At 38.1% G+C, this 21,367-nt stretch overlaps 1 protein-coding gene across 1 annotated transcript in view; it reads left to right on the top strand.

The window, feature by feature from the left end:
- Positions 1 to 21,367, top strand: part of SYNE1 (spectrin repeat containing, nuclear envelope 1) — a 247,402-nt gene that overhangs the window by 217,759 nt on the left and 8,276 nt on the right. Inside the window, exons 127-139 of the mRNA XM_009884058.1 lie at positions 2,080 to 2,267; positions 4,477 to 4,627; positions 7,929 to 8,111; positions 8,536 to 8,673; positions 9,406 to 9,597; positions 10,501 to 10,834; positions 13,774 to 13,916; positions 14,688 to 14,814; positions 15,985 to 16,196; positions 17,712 to 17,912; positions 18,238 to 18,366; positions 18,748 to 18,960; positions 19,961 to 20,053. Of these exons, the coding sequence (XP_009882360.1) occupies positions 2,080 to 2,267; positions 4,477 to 4,627; positions 7,929 to 8,111; positions 8,536 to 8,673; positions 9,406 to 9,597; positions 10,501 to 10,834; positions 13,774 to 13,916; positions 14,688 to 14,814; positions 15,985 to 16,196; positions 17,712 to 17,912; positions 18,238 to 18,366; positions 18,748 to 18,960; positions 19,961 to 20,053 (2,304 nt within the window). The remainder of the gene's footprint in view (positions 1 to 2,079; positions 2,268 to 4,476; positions 4,628 to 7,928; positions 8,112 to 8,535; positions 8,674 to 9,405; positions 9,598 to 10,500; positions 10,835 to 13,773; positions 13,917 to 14,687; positions 14,815 to 15,984; positions 16,197 to 17,711; positions 17,913 to 18,237; positions 18,367 to 18,747; positions 18,961 to 19,960; positions 20,054 to 21,367) is intronic.

Raw genomic sequence — 21,367 nt, 5'->3', positions numbered from 1 at the left:
GATGAGTTAGATGCTCTCCTGAGTCCTTTCTCCAGGAGAAAGAAATGCATGGGAAAAGGAGTGCCAGAATGTTTTGGGGGTAATTAATTTATGAACTGTACAAACTGACATTTTGCTCTTTTAATCTGAGTGTGGGACTGAGACCTAAGAACCCCCTCAGAATTTTTGCTGGCTCCCCAACTGATTTGCTACATGGCTGTGCAGAACTGCTGGTTAATATTCTATATGTAATTTACATAGGGATAAGAATTTATAACACACAAGCGTCACTAATGAGTGGTGTTTCTGAGACAATAAAGTGCTGAGCAGGGCTAAACTTTGCTGTCAACAAAATAGATACTTGAGATTTTTACTAGCATCCCTATGTAGGCATCCCACAGTTTGTCACAACTGCTTCTTATGGGGCTTATTCTGGGCACGGAGACTGGTGTATCTCTGCCTTCTGCTGTTTCCTTGTGGTGATCTCCATGCAGTGACAGTGTGCAGTGATATTCTGTAGACATGTGAGTGGTTTAATTTGAACTCCAAAGGGGAGAAATAGAGGTGAATCTTGTCCTGGGAGGATGCCTTGTTTGAAAATTATATGATGATTTGATTTGATAACACTGCAAGCCATGGTTATAATAATGATTTTGTAAAAAACACCCACCTTCAATGTATAGCAACCAGTGTTTTTATTAGTCGGAGGCTCTATCACTATCCACTGCATCTCAAAAGGCCAGTACATTGGCCATCTTCTCAAGTATTTGAATCCCTCTTTCTTCTTCTGTTAGTGATCTTACATTGCTTTCCATGTTTGATCTTCCACTGAAGTCATGTTGTCTTCCCTGCTCGGACTGCTACCAGTTGTTCATATACAATATGATAAAGGATAAAAGGGCTGATAAAGGAAAAAATAAGCTGTATGTGGGTGACAGCAGTGCATAAAAGTGATGCTCCTTTGTGAACTAACCTGAAGTCTAAATGTTCTCTAATAAACATAGAAAATTTTAAAATCTGGAAAAGAAATATAAGGCTATGGAGAAAAAACAGTGTAGACATTGCTTGTGAAAAGATTCTTTAGGTAAGTAAAAAAGTTTAAACCTTAGGAATCCTTAGGACCACCAACTGCCAGTTCTCACTACTGCTGTACTCCAAAAGAGCAGAGAGGAGATTGTGTTACCTGAACTTGCTTAACCTCAAGTCTCATAGCTGTCTGGAGTATGTGTTTCACAGAGTATTGCATCTGTTTATAGTATCCACCCTTATGTAACATTTCAGGGTGGGTAGAAAGAAGAATAAACACTTGGGCATCACAATGAAAGAGTATTTTCCAGGCAGGTCAAAGCGAAAGGGCCAGTGCTGAGGAAGAAAACTTTGTGATTTTCCACTTGATGGTCTCATGTAGATGTTCAGAAGACAGTCTTCTGTTTCACAGATGAAAAGATGAAATAGATTACCTCATTGAGTCCCACCCCAGTTATCACAAACAACCAAACCAGATCATTGATAGAAGTTGACCTTGCTTCATTTCAAAATTGCTGAAGTTTTTAGAGTCTACATTGAGATCTCATTTCCTCCTGGAAGGTGTTTTCAGAACATCATATTGCTATCCACGTCAAACAGGCCACTTTGCAGCTAGCTCACCGGGGGAAGAATAGATTCACAAAGGGTACTTCCACCAAACCCTCACAGTAGATAAGAACATATTTTCTTGTCACACTTCTCTTACTAACTTCTGCTTTACGTTCTCTGTGATAATGAGAAAGGGCTGGGAATAACTCCGCCATTTATTGGTGATGTTGATTAAATGTATGTGAAAGATGCTCAGCTGAGCATGCAGAGCTCTGGCAGTTTGTCCCAGGTGATGGTTTGGTGTTTGTAGTCCCTGGGAGAGCTGTGCATGCTGCCAGGTTCTCCTGGCCTCATTGATAACATTGCAACACCACTTGCACAGATGCAGTCTCTTAATAGGTATTCCTTGGATGTTTTTCTCCTGTTTGCAAGCTTATTAATTTTTTTTAATGAGTAGAAGAGAAATGCATTTGTATTTATGCATGTTTTACAATTTCTCCTAAGAATTAGCTTCTTCACCTGCAGGAACTTCAGAGGGACATAGAGAAACACAGCACTGGAGTGGCATCTGTTCTCAATCTGTGTGAAGTGCTTCTTCATGACTGCGATGCTTGTGCCACAGAAGCAGAGTGTGACTCTATCCAGCAGGCTACTCGCAATCTGGACAGAAGGTGGAGGAACATTTGTGCAATGTCAATGGAAAGGCGACTTAAGTAAGTCTAAAATACCTACAGATTATTATTTCCTTCCACAGGCACAAATACAGGATGGGATGTATGTTATAGGGTTGCAGTACTGAAGAAAAGGGTGTACAGGTCAGGAAAAGATCATACACTGAATACAAGCCAATAGCTGTTATCCTGGGGGGGGCAGGGGGGGAAGAAAATTCAGGTTGTGTTTGTATGTGCCTTTGTACATGGTACAGGTATGAATTATTAAGCTTTGCTCACAAGGCCTTTGGTGGAATGATGTCTTATTTCCCATGCTTCATGGAAATGATGAAAGAGAAACTAGAAAAAGCTTAGATGACAGCAGCGACTTCAGGAAATTTAGAAAATATGACCTAAAAGGGAGATTTGTAACACTTAATTTTACCCTAGAACTACTGACACTGTTGGGGAAACTAGTTATCAAATGGGTAGAATGTTATTCCAGGTGTTAGGGTTTTCTCCACCTAGTGTTCCTCAGTGGTTTCTCTTATGTCTGATTTTATTTATTTGGAAGAATTTTAAGACTGAACTCTCACCTGGAATCTCCTCATCTGCCCACCTTAACGTTGCTGAGCAAGTGTGGGCCGTAGTGCCCGTGCACCTTGGGTGGGATCTGATTTACTGCACATGCTTAGACCATCCGTACACTGCGTGCCCATGATATCCAGAAGATTCATTGTTTTCTATTCCCATCTAGGATAGCATGGGTGATTTGGATAGCCATAACGATGTAGGCTATATTGGGCCAATGCTATATACTCTGTGCTGGCCAGTAATAATACATGTTTAATTGCTTGAAATCCTGTATTTAGGATGATCTTTTCTGTATCTTTTTTAAGCTATGAATCTGATTTTTGTGATGTTTACACAGTCATATGAAGAACTCTAGGTAAAGTTTAGGACTTTGCAAAATGCTGAATTGAACTTTATACAATCTGTGGTTTTGTGGGATATTCTTAATGTATTTAGTAAAGGTTTTCTTTATTTTATTGAAAAATTTTGTTGCTTTTAAGTTGTGATGCGCTATACCCACAGATTTCTGTTTTTAAGTAATTTTATACTATTGCCGTGTTAATTCTTTTATAGTGTGTGTGTGTATACATATATAAATACAGCTTCTAAGTTCTATCTTTGACACAGTCTGTCTTGAAAATATACAAGATCTTCATGCCTTTGTGTCCAGCAAATTAAGTTTATGTGGAACAATGCATTGAACTCTATTTTACTTTCTTGCAATGTACATATTATGCTATTTGTGGATTTGTACCAGTAAGTTAACTGAGCTATCAGTATTTAGGATCTTTATTGTACTAGAAACTGTCATTCCTATTAAAAAGCAACTTTCCAGATGTCAGACTTCAGGTTAAACGGTATATCATCAACAAAGCATAAATTTTACATGGATCAGGTCCTCTTCAGACCTGCATATCTAAGATTTGGGAAATATGTGTTCTGTAAGTAAAACCAGGCAAAGTTCTGCTGTAATATAACCTGTCCCAAAAAAAAGATCTTGTTATTTTGAATCAAGTGATGTTGAAGTTCTCGGGATTTTATAGTCTCAGTAGTCAGACAATTTGATTTTAGGATCAAGAGTCAGCCACTATTTTTACATATTCAATTGAAGTCAAATTGGTTTTTTTTAAACGTTGGAATAACTTTTATCTTTTTTTTTTTAAATAAAAATATGTTTGCCCTGGATATTGAGAGATAGCATTTTACCACTTGTTGGTGAGTGCCAAAAAAAAAAAAATTCATGTCCCTTTGCAATGCAGAATAATGACTGAGAACTTTAAAATATATGCAGCAACATGTTTAGCATTCTGTAAGAAAAAGTTCTGCAGTTGAAGGTAGTGTGGAATTTCTAATTTCTAAAATACTGGCTTAGGTACCTACACTGGGACTGAATTTCAGAAGTTATTTAGCATGTGCTCAGATTTTTAGAGCTCCTATTGCATATTTATAACCTTCTTTTTATACTGATTCCAAAATTAGATGCATTAAAAAAAAAAATTGCCATCATCTTATTCTAGCTCAGTCTGGAATGAGCCAGCCTTCCCTGTGCTGTGTTTATCAGCCTGGCTCTCTGAGTGAGATTAAGAGCCAGTTATTGTCTGGTGCAATGCTAGTTTGCTGTTGGAGATGATTAGTTAAAGTTCTGTAGATCAGCTGGCCTTCAGTCTGAGCATTCCTAATTTTCAATTATCTATTACAGAATTGAAGAGACGTGGCGGCTCTGGCAAAAGTTTTTGGATGACTACTCTAGATTTGAAGACTGGCTAAAAATCTCTGAGAGGACAGCTGCTTTTCCAAGCTCCTCTGGTGTGCTTTACACGGTTGCTAAGGAAGAACTGAAGAAATTTGAGGTGATTTATAATAGTCGAAATTTAATATCTGCTGATCATATTACAGCAGCCAGCTGGTGTTCTTCCTTCCCATACACAAGTCACTCAGCAGAGACACTGTATTAATATAGTGGACTTGATGATTTTGTAGCTGCCTTCAGTGGCGGGTTTCTAGGATGAAAAAACAATGAAAGGTGGCAACTGAAAATGCTAATACATCAATCTACTCTCACTTGATCTTTGTTCACCAAAGTTAGATTTCTCACCCTTTTTATTTCTCTCACTTTTTAATATGTCTGGTCAGTAGATGCTCCAGAGCATTCATAAATCTTCCTTCGCCAAGGACCTCTTCAAATGCATGCTGCGCATTTTAGCTTTTGCTTTGGTTTTTATCCCTCCTTTTTGAAACTCTCTGAAACCAGCCCTCCGACCTCTTTTCCTGTTTCATACAGTGTACGATGTCCCCATTTTAGATCCTTGTACCTGAAATTCATGTTAATGCAAGTATCGTTATATGTCCACATGGTGTCCCCCGAGACTTAAAAGTTAAGTGCATGCTTCAAAACTGACAAGCTGTCACTTCAATCAATGTTTACGAGCTTGTTACATAACTTTGTTGTGTCCACTACTATGTGATGATGACTTGTCTCATAATTACAATGGAGTGTATACCTATGTGTAGAGCACGCACACATGTCGTGTGGCTAGTCACAGGTGAAAACCTTTTGCTTGGTTTCATATTTGCAAGGAGTATATCAAGATGAGAGAGAAAAATAATTCTGAAGAAAGAGAACAAATTGTTTAGGCAATTCTGTAAACAGGTGCTGTAAAGTATTTGCTGTGAAGAAGAAATGCAAGTTTTCAACGTCTAAGACCCGTTAATACTTCTTGGTTTAACAGTTAATTCAAAAACATAAACTGTGAAGCGCTGGTTCAGGTTTTATAATTGACATTCACATTTCTGAATGTACTGGCCAGATTTTGTTATTATTTAATGAACTCTTCCGGACTTCATTATGGTGAGGTAGGTTGCCATAGTATACAGATGTTTGCCTCCTGGATGCAAGTACTCTGTCTCAGACCTGCTTCCCATTGTCCCTTTATTCAGATCTAAATCTCTTGTTTAGCAAGTCTCTGTATGAGAAACAGTACCAAAAATATCTTGGCTGTCTTAGACGTTGGGCAAAGTCAGATCAGATGTAAAAATCAGTTTCATTGAACCTCAGCCATTATGGTAACCTTCCCTCTCCTGCAGACTTGTGGAATTTTTACTGTATACAGAGTGTCAGCCGGAACTAGCTGTGAAGAGAACGGTTTAGCCGCCCCAGCCTGTTCCCCCCACAGTTTTTTTTTTTTTTTTTTTTTTTTTTTTTTTTTTTTTTTTTTTTTTTTTTTTTTTTTTGCTGAGCACCTAGTTTCTACAGCTACCAAAAAGCAGAAATGCAAGCAACAAATGCTGTGGTGTTCAAATTCAGTGGGATTCAGCAACTTGACTGTGAAGTCAATATAAAGTCAGCCACATATACATACTAACTGAAGCAGGTTTCTGCTTTAACTAACTTTTCTTATTTTATTTGTCTCTGCATATCTGCAGTTGAATTTAAAAAAAAAAAAAAAGCCAAAACAAAAAACAAAGAGGTGAGTAGCCCATCTAAAGAACCTTTCAGTTCCTGAGCACAGAGGTCAGAGGTGACTCTCACTGACTTCACTTTACAAAATCAAACTCATTCCTCCGCAGTAGTTTACTGAGAAATGAAAAGAGGTTACAGGAAGGAACACAACAGATGAATTCTTGTGTAGCTGAGCTGAAAAGACGGAAGACAAATATACAGCTGTTCTTTCGCTGGACAAGGCTTGGTAACAGGTGAAATGACAACTGCACACTTTTAGATTTCATGATCCTAGTAAATATAGTCAGATTTGTGCCTCTGGCATGAGAATTGCCCCCATTGTGCCATTTTAAGTGAATTCAGTTCTACTGAGCATTTCACTCCTGTTGCAAGCCCATTTGTTCCTTCTTGGTTGTTGCCTACCCAATTTGACGTCTATTTAATGAAGGGAATAGTTACATTGAAAGGACTCTACAGACTTTGGTCTTTTTTCAGACTAACTTCTTTACTTTTGTCTCCAGTATTACAGCAGAAATATGCTTATTTCATTTTTAGTTTTGACTGGTACAATATGAAGAGTATATACTGCTTAGGAAGTCTCATGTATTCGCTGATTTTAATTGAAACTTTTGTACAGAAGTATATTACCTATCACACTTCTCCAGTCCTTAGTAGGGTGGTGTCTAGTTTTGGGAGAGATTGACTGTTTATTTGCATTATGAGGAATATCAGAGAGCAAGTTTGTAGAACTACAATGGGAGCCAAAACCTACTTGTGTTCAGAGGAGAGCTGGTGCAGACTATGTTTTTAAGTCTTCCTTTGATTGCTTTTCTGTTTCTGTGACAACATAAAAATGAGCAGGTTTTTTGGAAAAATAGTCTTTTTTGTCTTTTTTTTTTTCCTTCCTTTCCTTTTTTTTCTTTTTTTTTTTTTTTAAATTTTTGAAGGGATTAATTCAGTCAGCTCCTTACAAGGGGCTTTCTCCAACTTGCTCTGTGATTGCTAGCCACAACATGACACTCACGGGCTAAGCCACCTACTGTTTCCGTTCCCCAGCTGCGTGACAGGCCTTTATGACAGTATAGGAAGCACTGAAAGTATATGGTGCAGACGTGTTGGTATGGATGTTCATGAAATTTTCTTCCCATTAAAATTTTAAGACAAAACTTACTTGTATACCAGTATAATGAAGATAAAGAGACAATTCCTTCAGTACTATTTTTCACTATTTTTGGTAAAACTCAGAATAAACAATTGCTCGAATCTCTTCAGTGTTTGCACTTCAGCAAATTCAGTATGTGTAAGGAAATCCAATGAAGCCACAGGAATCTTGGATTTCTGTTCATTTTTTTTAAAAAAAAGGTTTCGGGTTTATTGTTTGTGTTTCTGTTCTCAGATACAAAGACGTATGATTGAGTAGAAAGGGGCGTCTATTTTTTGGTGCTGAATTTGTCATTGTAACGTGTATTCATGTTTCAGTTTCTCATTCAGTGAACAGTGTCAGTTTTTTAAACTTTTTTCTTTTCTTTTTGCTCATTTTAATCAGAAGGTAGCCGCGCAATAGGATAGCCCTCAGGAGATGCCCACGTCCTAGTGAAATTTATCAGCTAACACAAGTCAGAGTGTAGAAGTAGGGTCAAAATAAAGGGAGAGACTTATCCTGATTTCAATAATTAAAAATCTGATAGTGTCTTTTGTTCGTATTGCTTTAGGCCTTCCAGAGACAAGTGCATGAAAGTCTGACCCAGCTGGAACTGATCAATAAACAATATCGCCGCCTGGCCCGAGAGAACCGCACTGACTCTGACTGCAGCCTCAAGCAGATGGTTCATGAGGGGAACCAGAGATGGGACAACTTACAAAAGCGAGTTACCTCCATCCTGCGCAGGCTAAAAGTATTTTTCCATTTTTAAGCCCTTCAGTTTCACTACTATGCTTATGAACCAGGGGTACTCCAGAAGCTTCCAGTTTAATGCATTTGCACAGTGTTTTTGAAGGGATTTCTACCTTTGGAAGAGGAAGGGAGCTTACCAGCTCACTTTGTCTGAGGTAACCAAAGCGTGAAGTCTGTAGGGAGACGCTTGGTGACCTCAAACACCACCTCCTTCGTAGAAGATAACTTTTATAGGTCAACTAATTGCAATTGTAGATGATGTTACTGAAAAGGGAACCTTAGAAAGCATATAGGAAATGAAAGGAGGTGTACTGAGTTTAGGTTAGGTTTGAAGGGCACAAGAGCTGTTTCTCTGGAGAACCACTATTGCTGGGGTTTTTTGGGTTGTTTGGTCATTTCATGCCACTCTATTTTCTACCCCCCAGCATTTTATCGGCCAGCGTGAGGAGTTTGAGACAGCACGTGACAGCATCCTGGTATGGCTAACAGAGATGGACCTGCAGCTGACCAACATTGAGCATTTCTCAGAATGTGATGTCCAAGCAAAGATTAAGCAACTTAAGGTAAATAATGATTGAATGGTAACAGGAAGAGGGATGACAGAAGGGATAAAAACATCCATGGTGGGAAAGGAATTTGAGAAACCGTATGCAAAAACACAGCCTGATACGGTCCCTTACTTGCAGCCTGAGACTTCAACCTCTGAAGTTATGGGCTACGTCAGGTTTCAATGTGTACTTTTCTGCCAGAGCGGAATATCCGAGTGCTGTGAATTTTTTTTAAAAAACCAAGGGTGATAGTCTCCATTCCCTGACCAAAAGCAGAAATGTCGATTAAAAATTATTAATGTCAAGTCTCCATTATTGCTGACACCTAAGAATTACTGCAATTTTCAAGCATTTCTGCACCAAAAAAATCATGATCTGGAGAAAAAAATATCAAATGTCATGTTATCCAAAATTCCAGTGTGTTAGCTTTAGCATCTGCATTCATTCTAGACATTTGGTCATGGGCATGGCTTGTTTAGAGAAGAGCTTTCTTTCCAAATACAACAAGCGAGGAATGAAATGGTAAACCATGAAGTATCACTGTTTTTCGCTATAAAGACTGTGGAATGCTAAATTTAATTGCTCATTGTTGCTCATGCCGGAATATTTGGAACGATCCCTGTTTGTTACCCACCCCATTCTTGCTGAAAAACTCTAAGACTTGCATCCTTAATAATTTAGTTTGTTACAATGTTGATTTCATTGATAAAGCATGGACTTTTTTTTTTTTTTTTTTTTTTTATGCAGGCTTTCCAGCAAGAAATTTCACTGAACAACAACAAAATCGAGCAGATAATTGTGCAGGGTGAACAACTCATTGAGAAAAGTGAGCCCATGGATGCAGCTGTCATTGAAGAAGAACTAGATGAGTTGCGTCGTTACTGTCAGGAGGTCTTTGGACGTGTGGAACGCTATCACAAGAAACTTATCCGCCTTCCTGTGTGTACTTACATAGATATATACTTGTTTGGTTTGTTGCCGTTTTGCAAGTGTGAGAATGAGGAGACAGAAAGATGTTGAAATGAACTAACAAGAAACTTCTGTAACTTTCCAAAAGCCCTCTGGTTTAATTTTGTTACAACCCTGACCATCTGCCTCCTTTCATTATATACTAAACACTATGTGACTAAACATGTCATGTCCAGAGAGCAAACTCACCAGATGTGGATTTTTTGTAAATCATCATGAAAATCCATGCAAATTGGAGATTTATAAAACTATATTAATGGAGGTAACAGTGAGGTACTGCTAGGTACTGCTAATAAGAATGTCTCCTTGCTCTGTCAGGTAGCTTCACTGGCAGCTTATTGAGGTCTGTTTTGTTTAAACAGCAACGATAAAATGATTCTCCCCATCAGAAGAGACTGAAATTTGCCTCCAGAACTGAACACACAGCTGAATAAGTGAGAGCAAAATGATTTTTGGTAGCTCAAGTCCTACTGAAAGAAACGAACAAAACCCAGAGCTTTCAAAATATAAAAGAATATAATGAGGGCAGTGGTCGAGATAAAGGTCACTTATGCTTCCTGTGACGTGATTCCAGAGTTTTCTTTAACTTGATGTCTGAATCGCAGTGGCATCAGTAAAATGTCTGGAGACATTTGCTTGATGCAAGACTCTGTGGTGCCTTAAGTAATTAAAACGAGCTGGCATTATGAACTTTTTGTCGCTTTGGGTTTTTAGTGCAACTTACAATAACAAAGGGCAAGTGCAAAAGAATGCAAAATGGAAACCCCACCAGTGTGACCGTTGGCTAATGTTACTTTATTTCTCTGACCCAGACTGACCATGCAGTATCTCTGCACGTTTCATTGACCGGTTCTGTTTGCATTATGCTTCTAGCTGACAGATGACGAACACGACCTCTCTGACAGAGAGGTGGATCTGGATGAATCAGCAGATCTTTCTGACATACACTGGCATGACAAATCTGCGGACAGCATTCTCTCCCCGCACCCCTCTTCCAACCTTTCGCTGCCTCTTTCCCAGCCGGTGAGAAGCGAGCGATCAGGGCGAGATACCCCTGCGAGCGTGGACTCCATTCCCCTGGAGTGGGATCATGACTACGACCTTAGCAGAGACCTGGAGACGGCCGTTTCACGGGCACTGCACTCTGAGGAGGAAGATGGAGGACAAGAGAAGGACTTCTATCTGAGAGGAGCAGCTGGTATAGCAGGTATGGTGGCAAATTGTGTGTCCTGTTCTCTTCTAGTAAAAAGAAGCAAATGTTACACGTGTGATTGCTTGGCCAAGAAGCTCATGGAAAAGTATTTTAAATAGCCCCTGAAGATTTTAAATAGCTTTCCCTAAGTGATCCCAGTGGCCTCCTGGCCTTAGACACAGCATTGGAGACTCCTGGATGACTACAGCCTTGGAAAATCACAAAGGCGTATGTGATATGACAGGGAATTGGCTGTGTCTCTGTGCTTGTGGACTGCCAGATGGGATATGTCATCTGTAACAGCAGTGCATCCTAAGTTGTTCTGACTAGAATAAACTATACTGGATATGGCAAGAAGTGCAGAACAAACTGACGAAGAAATGCTGTGTGAGAGATCTGCAGACAAAATCACCAAGAGCTTAAGTAACTCTTAAGTCAGCCCTTACCCAGGCAAGACTCCAGCAAATGAGAGTTTAGCCTGAGGTTTGATCTTGGGTCTTGCTCTCCAGTGAAACTGGAAAACCTTTCTAAGTGTGTGTGCTTTGTGTAATAAATCTCAATTAGTGAAAGCATCCAAATACAGGCAGTTATAGGGGAAGACATACTGCTATATTATACTCTGATCTTGTGGCTGTCTTTTGCTTTCCAGGTCAGTGCTCTGAAAAGAGTCAGGTTTGCCTAGATATTAAGAGACTTTGTAGCAGGCTCCCTGTGTTTCAGACTTCATCTTTTTTCCTTCTCCAGAAAGGATGTTTGCTATTGGAACTGTTTATATATTCCATCCTGTGAAAAGGACTTCTGCTGTAAGGAGACAGCCATTGCTGAGCTGTCAATTTAGACTGTGCTTTTATTTTTTCAGATGTAGAGATCCCTGAAACTCTTGAGGCCTATGTAACACTCACAGAAAACGCACTCAAAAATATCTCTGGTAGGCATCAAAAAAGACTAAGCATAGCCAGATGCAAATACCACAGTGCGCAAGTGTAACTTCTTTCTCTTCTCTTAGCATCTGCTATACTTTTCGCAGCTTACAAGATAAATATTTCTTACATGGCAGCACTGGCATGTTAACATAGAAGTATCCTGCTTTAATACTGCGCTTAAAGCTATTATTAGGTGCATGGATGAAACAATGATGTTTGAAGTATTGGCCCTCCCACCTCAGTTAACTCGACTAAACTGATCAGTAGGCCACTCTGATTGGTCTTTATTCTCTGGAGTCCCTCAACAGGACTTAATACTTTATTATGTCTCTGAGAAAAGAGTGGTTTCTACAAACAGTAAGGCAGAAGGAAAAGACAGAGCAAAACCTAACTGTTGGGTTTCGCACTGATTTTTTTTTTTAACACAGCCACAGCTAAGGATTATTACTTAGATATAAAGTTTTAGGTTAGTTGTTGTTTCATTTGATAACAATGCTAAGGTGAGGTACTGTAGTCCAATGTCTTTATCTCGGTCTTCTGTATTGGAAGATTAATTTTTTTTTTTTATGTTGCATTTTTACACAATATTAAACCTACAGTTTCATTTGTTAGATTAATCTCTCAGAGGGATTAGATGCACTTACAAATGCCTTCTCTCATGATTTCACGGTTCTCCTCATTTGAAATAATGACTTCCTTGCAAATTTGAAGTAGCAAACATTTAAAATCTCAGCATCTGTCACACAGACCTCAGGTTCACTGTCCATTTTTATTTTTTCCCCAAATCAGTGAAAAAATATTATGAGTAAATAATAGCAGTACATATAGAAAGATGTGTGTAGTTTTCTAACCTGTGAAAATTTTGAAAGTAGTGAGGGAAAAGCATATTGAGCACTTTGTTCTGTCCATTTGGGGTGAGGCTGTGTTTTGTATGAAAAAAGATTAACATTCAAGAGGTTCCGTTTTCTGTAATGAGGTGGACAGAAGGCTCCCATTCTCTATGCATGTTTTTAATTGTGTTTTTATGAAAAAATTCAAACTGTCTTTGTAGACAGATGGAAATCAAGCATGGTGATAGAATATGAATAAGAGGGATCTCACATGGTCCTCTAGGCTGCAGCCTGCCTGAGATTAGAATTGACTGTAGCTAATTCATGTCACAGTATTCAGCTGACCTCTATAAGGAAAATTCAAGTTAGTCCTGCTTCGAAAATGTTGGTATGAGTTCCAAACAGCTTGGATGAATAATACCATCTTGCAGATTTGTTAAGCATAATTTTTGTGAAACACCGAATTGGAAAAATACTGTAAATTTTGCTGTTTAGTGTGGTTGCCTAAATCAGTCATGGATGACTTGCTGTGAGCCTTCAAGACATCCAGTTTATGGACCTTGAGAATATAATTATAACAGTATTGCTTAGTGTTTGTGTACCGCTTTTAATCTTCAAAATTGTATACAAATAGGATCCTTTCATGTAGATTGAAATTCCACTATCTTTTAGTGGAGAGAAGTAATACAAAGAGAAATGAGGAGAAATGAAATTTTAACACAGATTTGGATCAGGGGTTTAGGATAAAAGATTTTATTTCAGAGAGTGTGTGTGAAAGCGAGCAAGGTGTTCTCCAAAATCAGGGAGGTTAGAGCGTGCTTTGCCAAGAACTTTCCCCTTCAGAGACGTGAGGCATTCTCTGAGGGGAAAAGTCACTTCAGAATAGTTTGCAAGCCTGCTTTAAACTGTGGGCTTTTTGGTAGTATGATTATGGCAAGCATGTTCATTGGTATAGTCATCTGTCCTCTGAAGGTCACTAACACCCTCTAGTCTTAACTAGTTAACCGTTTGCTTTAACATTGTGCCACTCATACTGCTGCAATCACATTTCTCCTTCACTGTCTAATCTAGATAGTATTCCTGATATTTATTCTGCCTGGGCAAAAGATTTAATAAAAAAAAAAAAAAAACAAAACAAAACACCAAACAAAAAACTTTGAGGAAACTTGGGTGATGGTCACTTTTTTTGGTTTTGGTACAGGAGAACCTGGTGCCTTGGAAGCACATATCCGACAGCTGGACAAGGCCTTAGACACCAGTCGTTTCCAAATACAGCAAACAGAAAACATCATCCGCAGCAAAACACCTACAGGACCGGAGCTGGATTCCAGTTACAAAGGATATGTGCGTGTATTTTGCTTCTCAGACTTACTCACTCAAATGGTTGCTGCCATTAGCTATCCACTATTGTTGTTTATGTTATTAGCGTGTTTACAATAGCATAAGATTACAGGAACATGACTCTAAGGAATTTATTTTCCTATTAGATTTTTGCAGATGTCCAAAAGTACTTTCTCGCATGTGTTTTTGTCCATCTAATGATGGTATCCTTGTTTAAAATTCCTCTGCTTTTAAAAGCAGGTTTTATAGCTTCATGCACAGTATTTATCTTGCTGATGAATTATAAACACACATCATGTAAGGAAGGTTCCATATATGGAATCCATAATTAAAAAGCTTTCTCAGAGAGGTTTTCTGGAAGAAAAATCTCTCTCTAAGTCATTCAAATAATTTTATTACTGACAGAATTGAAAATTAGCTGCTCAAATGAATAGCAATATTTCCACACTTACGTTTATTTTCTTTATCACATCTTCTAGTGTCTTTGCCATAGTGTCTTAACATTTAGAACAGATGGCACCTGAAGTCATCCAGCATAGTCTGGCACAGTAGCACTGAGTTATTTCTGTTTAGTCTGAACTTATACTTTAAGCCTTTGTTGTCTCCATATAGATTTCTTTGCTAGTATTAGGACAGATTGTTAAAGTAATAGATTTTTATCTTCACACTTAGACCTAGTTTTGGAAAAATTTGGAAGCTGCATTTTAATTTACATTTTCCATGCAATTAGTCCTGTACAGTGCATTTTGAGATGGGATTTATTTTTTAACACAGATGAAGCTCCTAGGTGAGTGCAGTGGAAGCATAGACTCAGTAAAAAGGCTTGGATATAAACTGAAGGAGGAAGAAGAAAAATTGTCTGGACTTATTAACCTGAACAGTACTGAAACACAAACAGCTGGTAAGTAACGTTTAGTTCCTTGGTGGAAAGTAATTATGAAAAGTAGCAAACATGCCAAGTTTTTATGAATAAACACTTGGTATTATTTACTAACACATATATTTACATGGCTGTGGCTGTTACCGTGTTCTGTTTAACATCTCTTCATAGGAATAGTAAGGAATACTAAGTATTCCTTGTATAGGCCCTATAAAAAGATTCGGCATACAAGTGCATTTTAAGAACTCCTCCATATCATGAGACATAACCCTAAGCCTTTCAGAAAGTCTCTGCGGATGCAATGCATTTTTGTTGAATGTTTTCTGATGAAAATAGGTTGCTTATATTGCTGTAATAAACACATAAATCAGCATTCATTGCTTCTAATATTAGCTTTCGCTTCTAATATTATCTGTCTACACTACAAAAATCTATATTCACCTGGTAGAACTATTCACCTGACTAATTTTGAGCACCAGCTGTAGAACAGGAGGCATTGCATTGTAAAAACATGGATTTGTTCCAGAGAGTATAAAGGCAACATCTCCATTCTTAGCTTGGCAAGATATACTACCCATGCTGCCTATTTTATTTTGGGGTTTTTAGTTTGTCTTGTTTGGTTGGTTTTTTTTTAATTTTAATTTGATGGAATGATACAACTTTTCCTTCTGCCACTGCATTGCAAGATAACTAACAAGAAGACATAGCCCCTAATTTATTTCTTTTTAGCACAGGTATTTATCCAATGCATCAGCAGTAGCTTAGGCAAATGTAGTGAGGTGTATTAAAATGTTATAGGTACAAATACCAATGAAAATAACAATAAAAATGTGGCTACTTAGACATATTCAGATTCCTTGTCTGGTTTGCATTTATGCTAATTTATTATGTCTTTATACCAGCGTAACCTGTTTTAGAGACCTGTGGTTATCAACTTAATTCTGTTCACAGAATTCTGACATTAGAAAGTGGTAAAATTGTCTGCTGCATGGAATCATCCAGATTCTTCATTCTTTCTCTCCAACATCACATTCTTCAATCTAACTTAGTTTTCAGTGTGGTGTTTTGTGGGTTAGGGTTTTTTTATTTTTATTGAACTTTTTTTTCTGTCCTGCACGGGATTCAGCTGATGCAGTGGTATGTATGGCTACTGGTTTTTGCTTTTGTTGAATTTGGTGTTTATCATTCCAGGTGTAATTGACCGATGGGAATTAATCCAGGCACAAGCTCTAAGCAAGGAGTTGAGGATGAAGCAGAACCTTCAGCAATGGCAGCAATTTAACTCCGACCTTAATAGCATTTTGGCTTGGTTGGGAGAAACTGAAGAGGAACTGGAGAAGCTCCGCCGACTTGATCTCAGCACTGACATACAGACTATTGAAGTCAGAATTAAAAAACTGAAAGTGAGTTTTATTTCTCTTTTCCGTGAGTTACCTTGGAAACAGACCTGAGTGCAACAGGTATGTTGAAGAGGTTGCCAATAGTTGCAGCTGGTTTGCACCATTCCGCACATAGCGGGCTGCTGCTGATAACTGAAGTAACTGGGAAAGTGACTTTATGAATCGCCTTTTGGCAGAAAAGTGTACCAATGGCATTTACTTATATAATCCAAATGATTTTTTTGAAATAGTAATTCTGTGGCAATTCTGTAATTCCAGAATGTACAGATAATTCCTGACATCAGTCAAACTGATTAAAGAAAAAAAAAGTTAAATGAAATCTCTTCTAGTCCAAGTGATAACAAAATAGCTACTTTAAGAGAAATGCCTCACTGGGACATACTACTTTGTGTGGAGGAAGGAGAGAGTGCCCAAAGGGGTTGTAGCCTACCCACTAGCTGTCACCAGTACAACATAGGAAAAATTTGGTATCGCTCTGTAACAGTCCTGTTTCTTCCTCTGTCATCTCAAATGCATCAGGATCTGAATGTTGCCTTTGTGATCTCTCCTGGATATTTTAAAGCTATAAAGATCTGCAAATGTGATGGTCCATAACTTCACATTCAGTTACTAGTGTCTTATAAGCTTGGGCACAAAAACGTGGGAGCCAATGTCAAAATGCACTGTGCTCCATGCTAGAAATGAGGCAGACAGATAGTAAAGACTGTTTCCGGCAGCGATCCGTCTAAAGCATGTTAATGCTGATCATCACTGGAGTCCAAATATAGCTGCCATAAGTACTACAAAGGTCACTGTGACATGGGGCTTTTAAGTAAATGCTGTAAAGTAGGTGGAAAAGGGGGCATTTCATAAGAATCCTGTTCTTATCTCACCCACTCTTGGAAAGCCCATTAGTGCCCTCCAAACCAAAAGAGGTGGGGTTTCTTTTGTGGCTTCCAATGTAAACAAATCAGAGATTTTATACATGTCCTGCTTCTATAAATTGGAGTAAGTTGTTTATACTCTTTGTATGTTTTCTTTTCCCTCAGCAAAGCTTTTATTTTAAAATACTGTTGACAGCAGTTTCCACTTGAAAACATGTTGGTTTTTTTGTTTATCAGCAAAACTGAGAAGTGAGGGCAAAAGTTTTATTGTGAGCTAAAGTACAATTGTCCTACATATCTTTAAATTTTGTTGGGCCTGCCCTGTCTTTAAAATATCTGAAACATGAGCCAGATCTTTAAAACTCAACTATGACTTCAAGCTTTTAAGACTTTACAAGTTTAATTGGCTCGTTCTAGTTACGCTTACAGTAAAATTTTAGTGGATGTTAAAGAGTGAACATTTACAGAGTCACAGAGTGAGTACAGAAATCTCATATCCAGAGTAAAAAGACTGTTACAGTACAGTACCATTCTGCACTTGCTGATGGCAAATCATTGCATTCTTGTGGTGCCTTCTTTACTTGGTTCTTCTGAAAGTCACGTTTTATTGATTTTCATCCTTTCTTCCCCTGTCCCATTATCTCTTATCATCAAGGATCTGCAGAAAGCAATTGATAACCGCAAAGCGATCATCTTATCCATCAATCTGTGCAGCTCAGAGTTCACTCAGTCTGACAGCGAAGAGAGCAAGAAGCTTCAAGAGTGCTTGTCTCAGATGAATGTGCGCTGGGACCACGTATGCAGCATGATCGAAGAGTGGCGCTGCTCGTTGCAGGATGCATTAATGCAGTGCCAGGTCTGTGTTGCACTCATTTTAGATTGTCAGCATCCCACATGCCAAAAATGTAAACTATACTGTTATCTGGTGTGCTAATTGTCCAGTCAGAAACTTGCCCAAATAAGACAAAATACAGCTTCAGCATGTGTTTTCTGAAAGATACAACTGCAATACCTGAAGCATATATTTCTAATCCAAGATTTTCTAAATTTGTCATCTCTGGAAGAGTATTCTCTAAGTTACGTTATTTAGCCAGTAGGACCTATCATAGGATAAACTAAAAAACCTGAATTTGACTGGAATTTTTTGCTACGTTATTAAAATAATCACCCATCATTTGCAGGATTTCCATGAAATGAGCCATGGTTTGCTGCTTTGGTTAGAGAATATTGACAGAAGAAAAAATGAGATTGTGCCTGTCAATCCAAACCTGGATTCAGAAACGCTGCAGGATCATCACAGACTTCTAATGGTAGGGCTGTAATCACCCTTTTCTCTCCCAGAATACATCATCAGAAAAACACCTCATCAGATTTATCTTTCTCCTGAGGGTTAGCATTGTACATTGCACGTTAACACACAACAGTGAGACCAATGTCAGTAACTAACTTTACTTTGGTGGGGAACACTGCTCAATTCCGTCAGTAGCATAACTTGTGATTTAAAATCTCAGACAACAGCTAGGTTGCTGTCTATCTTCCTGTCAGAGCAGAAATTTTTACTGCGTCTCTTTTCTTTCCGTTTCATTAATTTCAAATGTCCAGCTTTGTGAGTTCTAGCTTTTTTCCTTTTTTTTTTGTTTGTTTTTTGTTTAACTTCCATTAAAATAATCTGATGCTTGCCTTGGCAACAGCAAATCAGACGTGAACTGCTGGAGTCTCAGCTGAAGGTGGCATCGCTGCAAGACATGTCCTGCCAATTGCTAGTCAATGCTGAAGGCAAGGACTGTCTTGAAGCCAAAGAAAAGGTGCATGTTATTGGAAACAGACTGAAGGTCCTATTGAAAGAGGTCACACGTCATATTAAAGACCTAGAGAAAATTCTAGACATTTCAAGTAGTCAACTGGTAAGTCATGTCTTTTTATCCCTTCCTGTTTGCTGGGCACATGTTTCCCACTGTTTTGACTGTCTTTCTCTGATCAGTGCTGTTGGCTGCATTCTTTCTGTTGTTTGCAATACTTATCAAGATGGAACACATGTAATATTGAATATCATAAAGTAATCTTGCACTTCATAATGTAAACATCTATTTTGTGATATGGAGGCTTTTTTTAATCCAGTAATTTCTTGCTATTTGGTGTCGCAATAAGTATTGAACATCTTGGTTTGTTTATCCTGCCATTACTGATTCAGTCAACTGGCAAAGTATATGAGACAATTATTCTAGTTGCAGTACTGAAAATTACAGTGTGTCAGTTGTCACTGGAAAGGAAGATAATGCTCACGCTGTCAAAGAGGAAAAAAAATAAAAAGGCATAAAATAAGTTCTGTGATAGGCTAACAAATCAGTCATAGTGCCCTCTAAGCTTTGAGCTGTACTGCAAATCTTTTCAAATTATCATGTATCTCCGGGTATTTGAGAGGGAGTTATGCATACATCTTCACCACCAGTGACAGGTATAAAGTAAAGATTTCAAGGTTCTCCTTTAGTTAACTTTTTTTAAAGTCTTGGTTTAGCAGAGTGCATCAGGCATGAGAACTCAGCTCTTCTCTCCTTCTGGTGAATTGCTGCCTGTTTAAGTAAAATCTTGGTGGTACCAACCTCTTATTGTAATTAAAGGCCAATAAAGAGCATGTGGTTTCTCCCCTTTTATTGACTTTGGTGGAAAAAGTGTCGCCCAAAGCAATTAAGTTTTAACTACCTGTTTGCTTTTCTTTTTATTCAGGGCGTGCAGAGAAAACATGTAATGCTTTAGTCTTATAAAATTTGGTGACAAAATTTAACTGGCTTATTTTATTTGCTTTGGAAATAACTCTGCTGGGATTTCACTCGGGATTTTTTTTTAGTTTGTTTACCTGAACAGCTAGTTGGTGTATTTCTGAGCTCCATTCCTTCTGAACTTTAGGAATTGTCCTCATGGTCCTCTGCTGATGAATTAGACACATCAGGCTCAGTGAGTCCTGTATCTGGAAGAAGCACTCCAAGCAGACAGAGAACGGTAATTTCATGTCATATTTTCTGCCACCTCCTGGGTGGGAGCTGTAGATGTCTACAGTAGCTCTAGCCAGCTGGAAGGCCCCCCTTCTCACATAATAGGAAAGGAAATGGCATAAACCAAGAACAAAACACGGCTGCTTTCCCCAACCCTGCTGCATATCCCATCCTGCATGAAATCAGAAGTGGTAAATACTATCTAAAACCAGGGCTGTCAGTGTGGTTGGTTTACCATGGTATGGCATGTCGTGTCTCTTGTATTTTGCTCTAGTGATGGCAGCACCCCAAAGTCTAGTCTTGTCTGGTATAATCAGTCCTCCATTTCTGTTTGGCCTTCTCTTCAGAGCTGCTTCATCCAGAAGCTCAATAAGGTTTTTCTGTCATTTCTGATGAAGGTTGCAGACGGTCTTATTGAGACTTTGGATGAATGGCTAAGTAGAGCTGAAGGGCATAAAACATTATTCAAAACAGCTAGTTGCACAGGACCTAATCAATGGCTATGATGGCAACTCTGGAGTTGTCTATTTACATCGCTGGCACAAAATTCAAGAAATGTAGCAATACATGCCTAGTACTTAACACTTCCATACTCTGAGCCCAAAATGGAACTGCAATTATTTTGTCTTTTTCTGCAATTCTATTGGTTAATTACTTTGCTTTTTTTCCTTAGTTCTTAAAACAATCAGGTTGGTTTTGGTGTTTGTTTTTTCCATTTGCACTTTTTGTAAAGACTCTGAGTTCTGTCTTCATAAATTTTATGGCTCTTGAAATTGATTTTCTTTTTTATTTTTTATTTTTACATTCACTAGTTTCCTTTTAGATGCTAGTATGAGAATGTAAAGGAATACTGGCTTTTCAAAAGGAGAAAAAATATAAACCTTAACATTTTATTTCAGAGGTCAATGCTTTTATCTTTTAAATTTGAACTTAAATAACTAATAAAAGCTCTGATATCACAGATGTAACTGGAGGATGCCTGGCTATTACAGGAAATGGAGAAGTATTTTACCATAAAATCTTTGTCTAAAGAGTATGTAGAATTATAATAGGTTTCATGTTAACATTTTAATAAGCATTTGTCTATCTCTAATTTATTAATGTTTATGTACGTGACTCCTTTTTTCATTTTTATCCATAATGTATCGATAAGTTGTATGATTCCTTGGGTCTGGTTTTCAAACTTCTGGTTTTTGCACCCACAATTTTGGAGACTGAAGTGATGTTGTTTAGAATTTTGGTGCCAAATATACTGATGCTAAATAAATAAATACTAATACCAAAAATAAAATCAGAATTATAATCACCTAACGACATTAAA

Source organism: Charadrius vociferus, unplaced genomic scaffold (genome assembly GCF_000708025.1).
Source record: "Charadrius vociferus isolate BGI_N301 unplaced genomic scaffold, ASM70802v2 scaffold494, whole genome shotgun sequence".
NCBI lineage: Eukaryota > Metazoa > Chordata > Aves > Charadriiformes > Charadriidae > Charadrius > Charadrius vociferus.
Note: the sequence above shows the minus strand (reverse complement) of the source record. Positions and strands in the feature narration are given on the sequence as shown.